This window comes from Pantherophis guttatus, chromosome 2 (genome assembly GCF_059756535.1).
Source record: "Pantherophis guttatus breed Tessera chromosome 2, ASM5975653v1, whole genome shotgun sequence".
Lineage (NCBI taxonomy): Eukaryota > Metazoa > Chordata > Lepidosauria > Squamata > Colubridae > Pantherophis > Pantherophis guttatus.
Window position 1 is genome coordinate 258,907,834 of NC_142064.1, and position 15,618 is coordinate 258,923,451.

Genomic DNA, 15,618 nt, shown 5'->3' on the forward strand with positions numbered 1-15,618 from the left:
CTGAAATTCTGAACGTAAAGGAAAAAAATATTAAATATATTAGTACCCAAAAAATGTATTGACTATATTTAAATGTAATCTGAACAAAATTTCATTTTTTGTCATGCCCTGACATGTTGCTTTTGAGGGATCCTGTTCAAACCCCAATTTTAGCCCTGCCAATTTAGGGCTGTTTCCGGCCTCCGGAGGGCCTCCAGGGGGGTTGGGGAAGGCCGTTTTCACCCTCCCCAGGCTCCTAGAAAGCCTCTGGAGCCTGGGGAGGGAGAAAAATGAGACTTCCAGTCCCACTGGAAGTCGGGAAATGGGCCATTTCCGGCCTCCAGGGGGGTGGAGAAGGCCGTTTTTGTCCTCCCCAGGCTCCAAGAAAGGCTCTGGAGCCTGGGGAGAGTAAAAAAAGCACCAGCCCATCACATGCCGGAGGCGGGGGGAGCACGGGGGGAGGGGTGTCACATGCGCATGTGCAGGGGTGGGGCGCATGGAATTATGGGTGTGGGCACGTGTGCACATGACCCCTCCGCGCTCCCCCACTTTTGGCACGCGACGGTAAAAAGGTTAGCCATGACTGGACTAGACAGTCACTTATCTGAAATGGTATAGCTTATTCTACTTGAGCTGGAAGCTGGACTAGAAGACCTCCAAGGTCCTTTCCAGATCATTCTATTCTATTCTAAAAATATAAAAGTACAGGTCATTCTTAACTTACAACCACAATTGAGTTCAAAATTTCTACAGCAAAGCATGTTGGTTTTTAAGTGAGTCGCACTCAAATATATGACCTTTTTGCCACAGTTGTTAAGTGAATCACTGCTGTTGTTAAATGAGTCACACGGTCATCCAGATTACAGTCATCCATTGACTTTGCTTTTGGGAGCTTGGCTGGGAAGATTGGAAATCACATCGCCCTGGGACACTGCAGCCATCGTAACTACATGCCACATACCATGACTCTGAATATTGATCATTGTAGGGATGCTACAATGTCATAAATGCAAGGATTGATCGATTGCAGTTATAGTTTTGTTGTAAGTTTGAACACTCACTAAATGAATGGTTGTAAGTCAAGGACAACCTGTACTACACCTTGATGAAACATGTTAACCGCGGAGTTGCCTTGGTGAACTGACCATGTCCTCTAAATCTTTCACTGCTGATAGAACTCTTTCGTTCTAGCGTCCTTGTTTAAAGTCCCCCCCAGCTATAGTTTGTAGCTATTCAAACTCTTCCTCCTTCACCCTCTCCCGTTATTTATCCGCCTTGTTATTTTTGCTCTCCTCCGTAGGTCAACCTGCTGCAATCCTTTTGCAGAAGTTTTAATCAGTGATGAGGATGGGAACACGAGCAGTTTCACGATGGACTACAGAAACTCTAAGCCTCCTGCAAGCTAGTGAGTTAAGCAACTGAAGCTGCCAACCCACTCATTATCTTTCTCTATAGTCAAAACTAGACGACCCATGAGCCTGGGTCATAAATAAGAGATGTTTTCTTACCAGATTCTTCTTCAATGCCATCAACAATGGTAGACAATGGCAGACGTAGGAGATGACCAGGCTGAGGGAGGGGTCAAAAGTGTCATCAGTCATGAATCCTTTCGCGACCACAAGAGATCTAATTCCAGCCCACCTTGAATTCCTTTGACTCGTATCGCCACCAATCTGCTTTGACCGTTAGTAGTTCAGATTCTTGTAGCGAGCAATAAACCTTTACACTCATTTGAACTGGCTGGATTTTCTGATTTTCCTGGTGCTTGACAGCAGAGCTTCGAATGCACTGCTGCTTTCGCTACGGATGTTCTTTAAAAATTAGGGATGTATATGTCTTGAAAACAGCCAGTTTTGAACTGTATAACAGTGGGCCCCCAACCTTTTGGGCACAATAGCACTTCGCACTTAGACTTATATACCGCTTCACAGTGCTTTTACAGCCCTCTCTAAGCAGTTTACAGAGTCAGCATATTGCCTCCAACAATCTGGGTCCTCATTTTACCCACCTCGGAAGGATGGAAGGTTGAGTCAACCTTGAGCCGTTGAGATTTGAACTGCCGAACTGCAGCTAACAATCAGCTGAAGTAGCATGCAGTACAGGGGTGGGTTCTACTTACCTTTACTACCGGTTCGCAACGGGACCGCGCATGCAGAAGCTTCCTGACGACGTCTGGGTTGGTGGGCGGAGCCTCCCACCGGTTTTACTACCGGTTCTTGCGAACCGGTCCGAACCGGGGGCAACCCACCACTGCTGCAGTACTGCACTCTAACCACTGTGCCACCTCGGCTCGGCTCACAAGGGACCAATTCTGTGGAAAACAATTTTTCCACGGACTGATGATGTGGTGTGTATGTGGTTTCACACACTACCTAGATTTCACACATGCACGGATGAAGTTTCGCTCGCTTGCACAGTCCAATTCTTAACCGTCCAAGGACTGGTGCCAGCCTCCGGTCCAGGGGGTGGGGACCCCTCTTGTATAGTACAGTCAAACCTCAGCAGTTGACCATGGGAAATCTTTAAGGACATTTTGTATTGTGTCATAAAATGCTTTATGGTCATTTTGATGCCCTGAAATGCTTTTATAAAATTTGCCAAATTTCAGCTCTGTGGGAATCAGGGGGCCCAGATTTTAGGAAGGACCTAATAGCCAAAAGTACTGAATCCAGTCAGAACTATTTGGAACACTGTGTGTATATAACAAAACAGCAATTAATTTTTTTTTAAAAAAAATAATATGAATCTGGAAGACGTATCTATCAGCCCCTTGAGGTAGACCGGGTGAAGGAATAGATTGCATCAGACATCCTAGAGCCCACTTTATTGATACACTGCAGTGTTTTTCAACCTCAGCAACTTTAAGATGTGGGGACTTCAATTCCCAGAATTCTCTGATTTCATCTTAAAGTTGCTGTGGTTGGAAAAAAACTAATATAGGGCATGGCAAGTAAGGAATCTTGAAAGCTGGTGGCATTTTCCCTCTATGTCTCCTTCCCTCCTGCTTATACCAAAGAGAGTTAAGATGGATCCAGGGGGATAAGGAGCTCTGGTAGCGCAGCAGACTAAAGCACTGTTAGTAAAGCACTGCCTGCAATTACTGCAAGTTCAAATCCCACCAGGCTCAAGGTCGACTCAGCCTTCCATCCTTTCTAAGGTAGGTAAAATGAGGACCCAGATTGTGGGGGCAATAAGCTGACTTTGTATAAATATACAAAAGTATGAAGGCTATTGCTTAGCGCATTGTAAGCCGCCCTGAGTCTTCGGAGAAAGGCAGCATATAAATCAAAATAAAATAAAAAAAATAAAAAAAAATAATGAGAAAATAGCACAAGCAGTGTGACAACATCACAACACAAGCACCGCCCATTTTCTATGCACTTTGCAATATCACATGCAGAAAAGTGTAGATCTACTGGAATAGACTTTGTGAGCTCTCCTAAGGAGAATACAACACCATTTTAAAGGCCACCTGCAACCACATTGTAGTTTTTGTTTCTTGACACACCAGCCCACCAAGCAGAGAATTACCAAGGTCAAAGAAAAAGGATTAAGACCCACAAAGCAATAGATTTTCTCTTGAACAGCTTGTGGCCAATGTAAATTCAGCAGGTGCATCTTCTCCCATTGGCCCTTCTCGGCACTAGAATTCAAACGGCACCTGCTGAATTTCAGCCTTACATTTCTCAACCGTAGCAATTTCAAGACATGTGGGCTTCAACTCCCAGAATTCCCCAGCCGGCCACGTCTTCAAGTTGCCAACGTTGATAAATGCTGTATTTTTTAAAAAAACAATAAAAGTTATTAGCCAGAAAGCCAGGGCTGCTAATTTTCCTGATAGACTTATGGATAAGATTTGGGGAAGTGAGATGATGAAAAATACAAGGGGTGTGGTGGCTCAGCAGACTGATAGCATTGTGATTAACACCAGCTGTCTGCAATTACTGTAAGTTCAAATCTCACCAGGCTCAAGGTTGACTCAGCCTTCCATCCTTTCAAAGGTAGGTAAATTGAGGACCCAGTTTGTGGGGGCAATAAGCTGACTTTGTATAAACATACAAAAGTATGAAGGCTATTGCTTAACGCATTGTAAGCCGCCCTGAGTCTCCGGAGAAAGGCGGCATATAAATCAATTTTTTTAAAAAAAGAAGAAAGCTTACATTTCTCACACCGATTCCTTTGTTCACTTTCACTCCATAGAGATGACCTACCCTGAAGGAATGTCCTGACGCAAAATGGATCTTATTTCTGGTCCCTGAATGTCCCTTATACTGAGATGATAATCGCCAAACGGTAGTAGCCTTGCCCCATCTCTCTGGTGGATCCAAATAAAACTAACTTCAGAAGCACCTGTGTCTGCTGAGAGTCTCTATTTATTTATTTATTTTATTCTCTTCAGAAAATCTTTTGTTCCTTTGCCTCACTGGACTTCTTGCTTTGAAGCCATTGTGCTAACAGTGTTTTGCTGGACTACTGGCAGTAGTTGCTGCTGTGTGAGTGAGCGCTTTGCTCTGGGACTTGCCATAAACGTGGGAGCGTTTTGGGCAGTGGTGAAATCCTACCGGTTCTGTCCGGCTTGTGCGAACCGGTAGCGGCAGCAGCGTGTGGTTTGGTGAATCAGTAGCGGTAGCAGCGTGAGGCTCCGCCTACCCACCCAGACATCGTTACTTCCTGCTTTGAACCAGGAAGTAACCGGTTTTTGGCCCTCTGCGCATGCGCAGAAGGCTTTGCGCATGCGCAGAGGGTCAAAAATTGCACATGAAAAAGCACGCGCACTTCCGAACCAGTAGGGAAGGTAAATAGATTTCACCCCTAGTTTTGGGGAAAGTTGGAGCAATAAAGGGGAGTTTGAACAATCAGCTGGCTGTGTTGCCTCTGTGCCTTGTCCCAGGTCATCACAATTGCACACCAGCTCGGTCTGGGGGATGTTATCCCATAAAGAGATAAAGATGGGGGGGGAAAATCACCAGAACCAGGGGACTCAAAGACCCAGAGTTACTTCATCTTGCCAGGGTGAGTTGTAACTTGCTGCCTCCCATCCAGACTCTCACAGACTCCAGGTCCTGGCTCCAGATCCTCAACAGCATCACTTGTAGAGCCAGTGACATTCTTATGACCATCTAGATTTCTACACTCCACAAAGGGTGAATCAAAAGAGGTCAACCTCTTCTCCAAGGCATCTGAAGGCAGGGCAAGAAGCAATGGATGGAAACTAATCAAGGGGAGAACCAATCTAGAATTAAGGAGAAATTTCCCAAAAGTTAGAACAATTCACCAGTGGAACAGTGGTGGGTTTCACTTACCTTTGCCACCAATTGTCCCCAAACTGGGGCACACCAGGGGTGAAATACAGCAGGTTCTGACAGGTTCTGGGGAACCGGTAGCGGAAATTTTGAGTAGTTCGCAGAACCAGCAAATACCACCCCTGGCTGGCCCCAGAGTGGTGTGGGAATGGAGATTTGGCAATATCCTTCCCCCAGGAATGGGGAGGGAATGGAGATTTTGCAGTATCCTTCCTCTGCCACGCCCACCAAGCCACGCCCACCAAGCCACACCACGCCCACCAAGCCATAGAACCGGTAGTAAAAAAATTTGGATTTCACCACTGGGGCAAACCGGTAGCAACCCACCACTGCAGTGGAAGGGCTTGCCTCCAGAAATTGTGGGTGCTCCAACAGTGGAGGTTTTTAAGAAGAGTTTGGACAAATGGTATAAGGTTTCCTGCTCGGACAGGGGGTTGGACTAGAAGACCTCCAAGGTCCCTTCTAACTCTGTTATTCTACTATTCTGTTATCAGAAGGGTGCATTGTGCTCTTGTGCTGGAAACCCTTAGAAATGACAAGATCTCCGAGACACAATGTTTTCAAAAGCAAATCCACCGTGAAAGGTTTTTAATGTCAAAGTTGAAGTACGTACATCCTTAAAGTTGCCAAGGTTGTGAAACACTGATCTAAACAAACAGGACTCACATACTTTTCCCTCCACCCCCACCCCCCCACCTCTTCAACCCATGGCGCTTCAGCAAACACCAATCTGGCAACTGGTCAGAAGCTCTATTTGCGATGTTCCTCTTTGCAGCTGGAAGGTAGGATGCTGACTTCATTAGAGAGGCAGATTCAATATGGAAAAAAAAAAAGATGAACAATTGGCAGCTGTTCGTTATCCTCCCCCCCTCCCGTGTAACTTCAGCTATTAAAACTCCCACAGCCAAGGCAGGCAGGCAGAGGTTGTGAGGCAGACCTGAGGGAAAACTCTCTCTTTTTTTAAAGTTTTTGTCCTGTCTACCCAAGTCGAGCCACAAACTATGCTCTGGGCCAGAGAGCTTCCTTTGCTTCTCTGCGTGGGACTTGTGAACGGGTTTTATCCCAACCGTGAATCAGAGGGCATTGCATCAACTGATTTCACCGATGCCGACATCCCAGGAAAGAAGATGAGGCAGGCTGTCATGGAGAAAAACCTTTTGCCTGGAAAACATCTCAAGAAAGGTGGAGCGCTTAAAGAGGAGAATGCAACAGAACCATTTCAAACCTGTTTTGAAGGTAACCCATAGGAGGGTGGGAAGGTCTTCATAGGATGTGTCCTGCTTTCACCTCCAGGCTCAAATAGATCCTCCACCGTTTCCCTTATGGTGAAATCCTGAAAAAAAAAAAATCAGGAAGCTTGGTATGACATCAGAAGGTCCATTATTTCCATCTGCCATGGTATGATTGGGTTCTCTTTAGGACTGGGGCCGTGTAATTAGAATTACAAGATGGTAACCAACACAGAGAAACCAAGATAGTGGAGGCTTTTATGGACTTTCTTTGCTGTGTACAGCAAAACTATTTACAATAGATATCATTAAGTGTTGTACCTTATGATTCTTGATGAATGTATCTTTTCTTTTATGTCCACCGAGAGCATATACACCAAGACAAATTCCATGTGTGTCCAATCACATTTGGCCAATAAAAAATTCTATTCTATTCTATTCTATTCTATTCTATTCTATTCTATTCTATTCTATTCTATTCTATTCTATTCTATTCTATTCTATTCTATTCAATGCGATTCAAGGTGTTGGTTACCACCTTTAAAGCGCTCCATGGCATTGGACCTGGGTACCTTCGAGACCGTCTTCTGCCACCAGTAGCCTCCCACCGGCCAGTCCGCTCCCACAGAGAGGGCCTCCTCAGGGTGCCATCGGCCAAATTATGTCGGCTGGCGACACCCAGGGGGAGGGCCTTCTCTGGGGGAGCCCCTGCCCTTTGGAATGAACTCCCCCCAGAAATTTGTAGAATCTCTGATCTCCGTGTATTTCGCTGTGCCCTCAAAACCATATTGTTCCGCCAGGCTGGGCTATCAATATAAAGATTTTAATTGGTTTTAAATGGGATTTTAAATTTGGGGTTTTATAAATTGGGCCTATTATTTAATAATTTTAATTATTTTTAAATATTGTCTGTCTTTGTGTTTTTAATTAGGCTGTACACCGCCCTGAGTCCTTCAGGAGAAGGGCAGTATAGAAATAAAATTAATAAATAATAAAATAACTAAAATTCAATTCAATTCGATTCGATTCTACAATAGATATTAACAGGTTCAGTATTCTTCTTCAGTCTCTCTCCTAGTGACTATTCCCCTTTAACTTCCTTCAGAGAAACCACCATATATTTTTCTTCTCCAATGGAGAACCAACTGCTCCACACACTCATATCAAATGTATTCTCCACCTTTTCTCTCTTCTTACTCCCTTTTAAAACAACCTTTGTAGTTCTTATTATCTCTCCTCGTTTCTCTCACGACTTTGTCTCTTCTCTCTCTCTAGTTCCGGGCCAGACCAACAGCATCTCTCCAGGGGTGGGATTCTACCGGTTCGGACCAGTTCAGGTGAACCGGCAGCTCTGACAATCAGCTGGGAGTGAACCAGTCCGCTCCAACAATCAGCTGGGCCCACCTGTCCACCGCTAAGCTTTACTTACCTATATCTTCGCAGTTGATTAGTGCAGCAGAGCGGTTTGGCACACCTCAATTCCCTAGCACTAACACGGGTGATTTTTTGTTCAATTGTGCACATGGGCGTAGCGCGCATCTGGTGTGGGCGCGCGCAAAGCGTACAATCACCAAACCAGTTGTTAAACTGGTAGGATCCCACCACTGCATCTCCCCCATGCATCTGAGCAGATAGGTATTCTAGAAAACACAAATAAGACATAGCTTAGTTGTCATATTTCAACAGGCCAGACAAGTCACATATACTTAAAACCAATTTTTCTGGGGTACAAATTTCCCCTTCCTAATTTTTAACTACTAAATTTCAGAGGCATTGTTCTTATTATATATATATTTCCTCCAGAAAATAAGCAAAATCGAAAGGTATTCAGCCTGTACAAGGCATCACGGGTATATTGTATTTAGTATTTTGTAGACATTCAGGTGATGTCACCATGTTTTCATTACCAATTGGTCACCACAATTATGACTGACTGACAATGCAAATCATCGTCTCTCTGAGCTTGGTTTTTTTCTTGCAGACGCTTCATTACCCAAACTAGGTAATATCATCAGTGCTAATCCACTAGTCCACATTACCCAATCTAATCTGGATAATGAAATGTCTGCAAGAAAGCAACAAAAGCTCAGGTAAGTTGTTTAGATATGTCACAGCTAGCATGCATTTGAATTCAAGTTTCAGCACTTTCCTTTCCACATTTCTCACTAGCCACCATAGCTGTGATCAAGTGACATCGGGGAACAGATGGATGGGGGAGTTGGACAGGAGTGAAATGCTCCCAGTTCACACCGGATCACCCAATCCGGTAGCAATGGCGGTGGGTGGTTTGGAGAACCAGTAGTAGAAATCCCTTGCACCCCTCTCCCATGCCCAGCTGAGCCGCGCGATCATCAGAGGCTTTTTTTTAACTTTTAAAAGCATTTTTCTACAAATGCTTTTAAAAGTAAAAAAAAAAAGGCTTCTGATGATCGCGCGGCTCAGCTGGGATCGTCAGAGCCTATTAAAAGCATTTTTTCTACACCCTCTAAGAGGTTGTACAAAAAATGCTTTTAAAAGTTTTTTTAAAAATTGGCCACACCCATCCAGTCACATTACCGCCCCCCACCAAGCCACGCCCACAGAACCAGTAGTAACAAATTTTACATTTCACCACTGGAGTTGGATATATTATACTTGTGACAGAATATAGATTAAATGTTTCTTAAATTGAAGAGAGGTGGAATTCAACTCCCAGAATTCCCCAGACACAAATCTTAAAATTGCCAAGGTTATGAAACTCTAGTTTAGAGGAAGCTGAAGAAGCTTCAGAGTTGAGATTTCACGATACGCTTTTGTGTTAAGGGAAAGCATGAGGTTTGAACTTATTGGTCAGGGATTTAAGATTTTTCTATAGCTTCTGGGTTGCCAGGATTTAAATGTCTCTTAGCAACAGCTATTTCAGCTGCAATATTTGAAGTTCTTTTGTCTGTAATATCTGGCCAGGAACAATAGGGGCTTTATGACCATTCACTTAATCTATCATTTTTTGTTCCCTTTTCCTCCACGTCAATCATCTGCTCACAAACATTCTCTGGAGCAGCACTTCTAGAAAAAGAAATCAGTAATTTTTCATTGGTTTTTGAGATTTGATGTACACATTTGATGTACATTTTGGCAAGAGATCATAGAGTAGTCCTTTCTATTTGTAACCAACACGAGGATGATCTGATGTTTGAATGCTTTCTATTGATCTGGGGATCTCAGCCAGGCTAAGAATTTTAAAAAAATTAAATAAGAATGTATTAATTTACATGCTACCTGATTCTCAACAACTCCTGATAGCTCACAACAATCAAACAAAGAAATGAAACTTTTTAAAAAATTAAAGAAAAAATATGGTAAGAGCAAATATGTCAGGGATCTATTTCTTTGTTTTTTCTATATTCATGACAACTTTAACAGAGATGTAGAGAGTAAAAAAGATGGTTTTGAGGGAAGACACACAAACTCCATTATCAAAGAGATGAGGGGGAAAATATCTAAAGTCCACAATAGATAGATAATATTCAGCAGAGACCTAGATAAATACCTGAGTCACAGGATATAAGAAAGGAGAGTGATCAATTAGACTTGTAAAATACTGTTATTATAGTCAATTTCAATAGAAAATAGTTTTAGCCTTTCTCTTTATTGATTTCCTGATCTGGTCTACCAGCTTACAGCACTGAAATATCTCTTATATAGAAAGGTTGCTCTATCAGAGAAAAGTGAGATAGGTTTCCAAATTAAAAGAATCCAAATAATTAGAATAGTTGTACTGTTTGAAAAGTTTAAGCTCTCATCAAAGTGTCCAGAATTTATAAGAAAAGTAAGTAATTTGTAGAATTTAATTTAATGGATTACAGGATGCTGCAACCAGTTGTAATTGCAACTATGTGACTGCAGGAGTGATGCTATATGGTCATAAGTGCAAGGAAAAGCCATAAATCATTTTTTCTGCAGCTGTCCTAACTTGAGGATATTTGTATCTGTAATGATTTTGGAGAAGGCAGCTAAATTAAAAAAACAACAACCAGTTATTCCCAAAACATGACCTATTACTCACTTCATATTAATTCAAGAAATAGACTCTAGCTAGGGAAACAGCTGATGAGGCTCCAAATTCAACAACCAAATACCAGTTCAGGTGGCAAAATGGCATTTTCACTTTTTTAAAAAGCAGGAGTGTTCACAAGACGTTCAGAGTCAAGAGAAGAGATGTGGTGATTTAATGGCCAAGTGCCTGGAGGTTATAAGGTCTGGATGGGGAAGAATCAGCTTGAATTCTGTTGGAATGTATTTCTATGCAACAACTACAGTAGTATTGAGCCAGCAGATGGCAGTGTTTAGAAGCTTGGCTCTATGGTGTATATACTCTATGATCTTTTGTTCTAAGGAGAGTTTCCTGATTCCTGTTACAATTAAACAGTTGAACAGTAAAGCACATGGTGACTGTACTTTTTGTTTGCTATATATAAACAGAATTTCTAACGGATTCGATCCTGGCAAGATGGAGTGGCTTGGAATTTTGCCCCCTCCCCAGGCCCAGATGATTCCTTTTTTTGGACTCTGGGTGGAGAAGGACTTCCCCAGACTGAGTTGGTGCTCAGTTTGGGGATCTTCTGGAGTCAGGTCTGTTCAAGAAGTAGGTGGCAGCACTGGCTAGAGGGAGTCTTTGCATAGATTCACTTGGTGTGTCAATTGTGCCCCTTTCCTGGACTGGGAGGCCTTGCTCACTGTCACTCGTGCCTTGGACAACTGTGGGAATAACTGCAATTTGCATGGGGCTGCCTTTGAAGACCACCTGGTACTTTTAATTGATCCATAATGCAGCAATGTGCCAGTAAAAAGTGGGTGCATAGGATTGGATCTGCTGTTTCAGTGTGTGGGAAGCCCCCTCCTAGAGAATGAAGTATTTTGGGTAATATTAAGAGGTAGAATATTATATTTCCCCAAAGGAGAAATGGAGAAACATGTTCTTAGAGGCAGAAAGCAGCCCCCAGTCTTCTTAATAGCCTATTTTGTGCCCATTAAGAAATCCTGGGCCAGACTAGTCACAAACAAAAGACCTTCACCTCCAGCAATGGGATTAAAATTTACATTCTCCTCCACCCAAATTCTAAGAAGGGGACATGACCTTTTAGGACACAACAGGATTAACCCACCACCATTAGAATAGGTAAAGACACAGCGCTCACTACATTGCACTACAAGTGCCCCTAGGGGCACTTCAGACATTGCACAACGCCCAGCAGCATCACAGAAACCTAGAAAGATCCATCCACCCATTCAACCAATTGGTCAGCTGCCCCAGAACCACATGTCGTTGGTGATTCTGCTTCCTCAATAAACTTCCTTTCCAATCAGCCTCCATTTTATTTCCAACGACTTTCTCCCAGCTTGGAACTGAACCAGATGGATTTTACTTCCTACAAGAAGAAGTGCGAACCCTTTGAGACCAGACCAAACAAGAACTTTGATATAGAAACAAAAACTCAATTTTACTCGGAGCCTATTTCTTTCCCTTTAGTTAGACTTTAAACATCTTCAGACATTGGGACACGACCAGAGGTGGGTTTCAGAAGGTTCTGACCAGTTCTGGAGAACCAGTAGCAGAAATTTTGAGTAGTTCGGAGAACCAGTAGTAAAAATGCTGACTGGCCCCGCCCCCATCTATTCTGTGCCTCCCGATCCCCAGCTGATCAGGAGGAAATGGGGATTTTGCACAGGGGTGGGTTCTACTTACCTTTACTACCAGTTCTCAACGGGATCATGCAGATCACTGATGACAACATCCGGGGTGGTGGGCGGGGCCTCCTGCCAGTTTTACTACCGGTTCTTGAGCACCGGTCCGAATCGGGGGCAACCCACTACTGATTTTGCAGTAACCTTCCCCTGGAGTGGGGTGGGAATGGAGATTTTATGGTACTTTCCCCTGCCATGCCCACCAAGCCACATCTACCAAGCCACGCCCACAGAACCGGTAGTAGAAAATTTTGAATCCCACCACTGGATCCCATAGTCAGCGTGGCCCAGAATGTTGATGTATAATTAAGAATTGCTACTGAGGAAGGCGTACAAACCACTAAAGCTCAGTCCAGATAACACCTCTGTTGTGTGAACTACACTAGCTTCCTGTTTCTCTGCAGGTACAATTCAAGGTGGAAATCATAACCTTTAAAGGCACAGGGCTAGATTAGCTGCAGGACATCCTTTCCCTAAGAATATTGATTCATCCTACAAGGTCAAATAGGATGGACACACTCCTAGTCCCTTATCCTAACACTTTGCCCCTTGAAGTTTAGTAGATCTTCACCATTTTCACCTTCTTTAAGGCTTTAAAGACCTGACTTTTCCCTCAGGTGTTGGGCGAAATATTAGAGAATGGCACGTTATCATGCGTTGTTGCCAGGTTTTTGTTCTTTTTCATGTTTTATGTCTTAACTGGTTGAGCTCTATTGTTCTTCAAAGTAATTCTAAATGACTTTTAATTTTTGACTGGGAGCCACCCAGAGCTAGTTGTAAGATGGGCAGCTATATAAATGTTTTAAGTAATTAAAAAAAAAAAAAAAAAACAGCCGCTACAACTACACAATGAAAAGCACTGCCCTTTTTTTAATGTGCATTTTTATCATGTTTTTTTTTTCCCATGCAGGCAAATGTGGACATGGCGGGAAAAATGTTGCCACCAAAGACCCGTCCTCTCCTGGGAGCAGCCATAAAGAGGCAACTGACCCCCTGCTCTCCTCTCATTCCTATTTGCACAAGGAAGCTGCAGAAATGGCCACTGAAGCCACAAAGAAATTTTTTGTACGAGATGGTAAGGCAGAATCCCTGTGTCAGGGTTCCAAGTAAGAAACACACACACACACACACACACACACACACACACACACACGAAAGAGGACTCCAAGACCAGCGGTTCCTCAAAATTCCATTTTATTAGAAATATCATATTGGCACATCTGGGAAAACCCGAATCTGAAAGCTTCCAGGTTTTCCCCACCCAAAAGAAAGTCCAAGACCCTTCCCCTGCATCCACATGTCCATCACATGGTCCAATCCAGGGCTGCTATTCAGCAGGTTCTGACAGGTTCTGGAGAACCCGTAGCGGAAATTTTGATTAGTTTGGAGAACTGGCAAATACCACCTCTGGCTAGGCCCAGAGTAGGGTGGGGATGGAGATTTTGCAATATCCTTCTCCTGGAGTGGGGTGGGAATGGAGATTTTGGCAGTATCCTTCCCCTGGAGTGAGATGGGAATGGAGATTTTGCAGTATCCTTCCTCTAGAGTGGGGTGGGAATGGAGATTTTGCAGTATCCCTCCCCTGCGACGCCCACCAAGCCACACCCACAGAACCGGTAGCAAAAAAAATTGAATTCTACCACTGGTTCAACCAATGCACTGTCCCAACTGGAGGTGCCTCTCAGTCACACCACTCCAGGTGCAGGCCGAATGTCCTTGACTCTCTGAGAAAGGAATGTTATTATCGCTAGATACCCCTGTGACTCCATGCAATCCCCCCTCCCAGTTTCCCACAGTACTAAATGTGGCAGCCCTGAAGAAAAAGATGGCCTCCAGGGCTGACACCCTGGTGAACTGATGAAACATCCTGAAGAAAGGCCTTGCTACCAATGGCATCTCTAATTATTGAAGAAAACTACCAGGGGTGGGTTCCACTTACCTTCGCTACCAGTTCGCAACGGGAGCGTGTGCGCGCGTGATCGCAGATGCGCAGAAGCTTCCGGGCGGGTGAGCAGAGCCTTCTGCCACCATTACTACCGGTTCGCAGGATCCGGACCGAACCAGTAGCAACCCACCACTGAAAACTACAGCAAATAGATGGAGAATGCATTTGAGGATGGATCAAATGGATCTTTTAAAATAAAGAGATTTTAGAAAAAATGGAAAGGGAATTAAAAGAAATATGGACGATAAATGAAGAGGGAGGTAGTAATATAGGTATAATATGAGATGCAATCAGGAGTGAAATCCAGCAAGTTCTGTCAGGAAATTTTGAGTAGTTCGGAGAACCGGCAAATACCACCTCTGGCTGGCCCCAGAGTGGGGTGGGAATGGAGATTTTGCAATATCCTTCTCCCAGGAGTGGGGAAGGAATGGGGATTTTGCAGTATCCTTTCCCTGCCACGCCCTCCAAGCCACAGCACGCCTACCAAGCCACACCCACAGAACCTGTAGTAAAAAAAATTGGATTTCATCACTGGATGCAATGAAAGCAGTGGTGAGAGGTTTGGGGATAAAATATTCTTATAATATAAAAAAAACAAAAAGAGAAACATATAAAACGGTTGGAGGAGGAAATCAGGGAATTAGAGAGTAAATATATAGAAAGTAGAGAGAATAGGATTATGCTAGAACTATCAGCTAAAAGAAAAGAGTTGCAAAATATTGAGGCAGAATAGGTTCAAAGAAATCTAATATACCTAAATAGGGAATTTTATGAAAATAGTAATAAAAATTATAGAATGCACTTTTCTAAAACAATTTTCGTTTCTTTGGTAAACTCCGGAGGAGCCACTTAAAAGAAGAAATGTGTATTTCATTTTTTTGCAGAAGCTGTTAAGAGGAATGTTAGAGCTGCTCGGAGAGCTTATGATAATGTCTATGAAGAATTAGCATCCTTTTCTGGTGGCTACTACCTGAACACGAAGAAAAGCCAACTTTCTAAGGCCCTTGGAGTACTGGAGCTGTCCATGAATGCCGCTCCTGTTAAAATAGCCCATAATCGTGTGGATGGATCTCAGTTCTCCTTCCCCGTGGATGAAACTCTCTCCGAAATATCCATCTCAGTCAAGACTTTAAGGCATGAGAGATTCAACTTTAATATCTGGCAACCTTCAGGTAATTGAACTGAGTAAAAATGGATGGAAACTGATCAAGGAGAGATTCAACCTAGAAATAAAAATAAATAGACAGTGAGAGCAATCAACCAATGGAACAGCTTTGCCTTCAGAAGTTGTGGGAGCTTCATCACTGGAAGCTTTCAAGAAGAAAACGGACTGCCATCTGTCAGAAATGGTGTATGACAGAGGTGTCAAACTCAAGGTCAGGGGCCCGGATTTAACCTGCAGGATGCTTAGATCTGGCCCACGCGGCCAACCTGGAAA

The 15,618-nt window shown here is 43.5% G+C and overlaps 2 protein-coding genes across 3 annotated transcripts in view; both read left to right on the forward strand.

Annotated features, from left to right (window-relative positions):
* Positions 1–4,328, forward strand: part of LOC117667866 (von Willebrand factor A domain-containing protein 7-like) — a 64,508-nt gene extending 60,180 nt beyond the window's left edge. The window contains exons 17-18 of one of the 2 annotated variants that reach the window (XM_087883888.1): positions 1,280–1,384; positions 4,180–4,328. In XM_087883888.1, the coding sequence (XP_087740014.1) occupies positions 1,280–1,384; position 4,180 (106 nt within the window). In that variant the 3' untranslated portion in view covers positions 4,181–4,328. Of the gene's footprint in view, positions 1–1,279; positions 1,389–4,179 lie in introns of both variants that reach the window. The other variant, XM_087883889.1, reaches the window with a different exon arrangement.
* Positions 4,329–6,175: 1,847 nt separating this feature from the next.
* LOC117667901 (uncharacterized) overlaps positions 6,176–15,618 on the forward strand; it is a 39,231-nt gene continuing 29,788 nt past the window's right edge. The window contains exons 1-3 of the mRNA XM_034421526.3: positions 6,176–6,518; positions 13,146–13,310; positions 15,065–15,352. Of these exons, the coding sequence (XP_034277417.2) occupies positions 6,284–6,518; positions 13,146–13,310; positions 15,065–15,352 (688 nt within the window). The 5' untranslated portion in view covers positions 6,176–6,283. The remainder of the gene's footprint in view (positions 6,519–13,145; positions 13,311–15,064; positions 15,353–15,618) is intronic.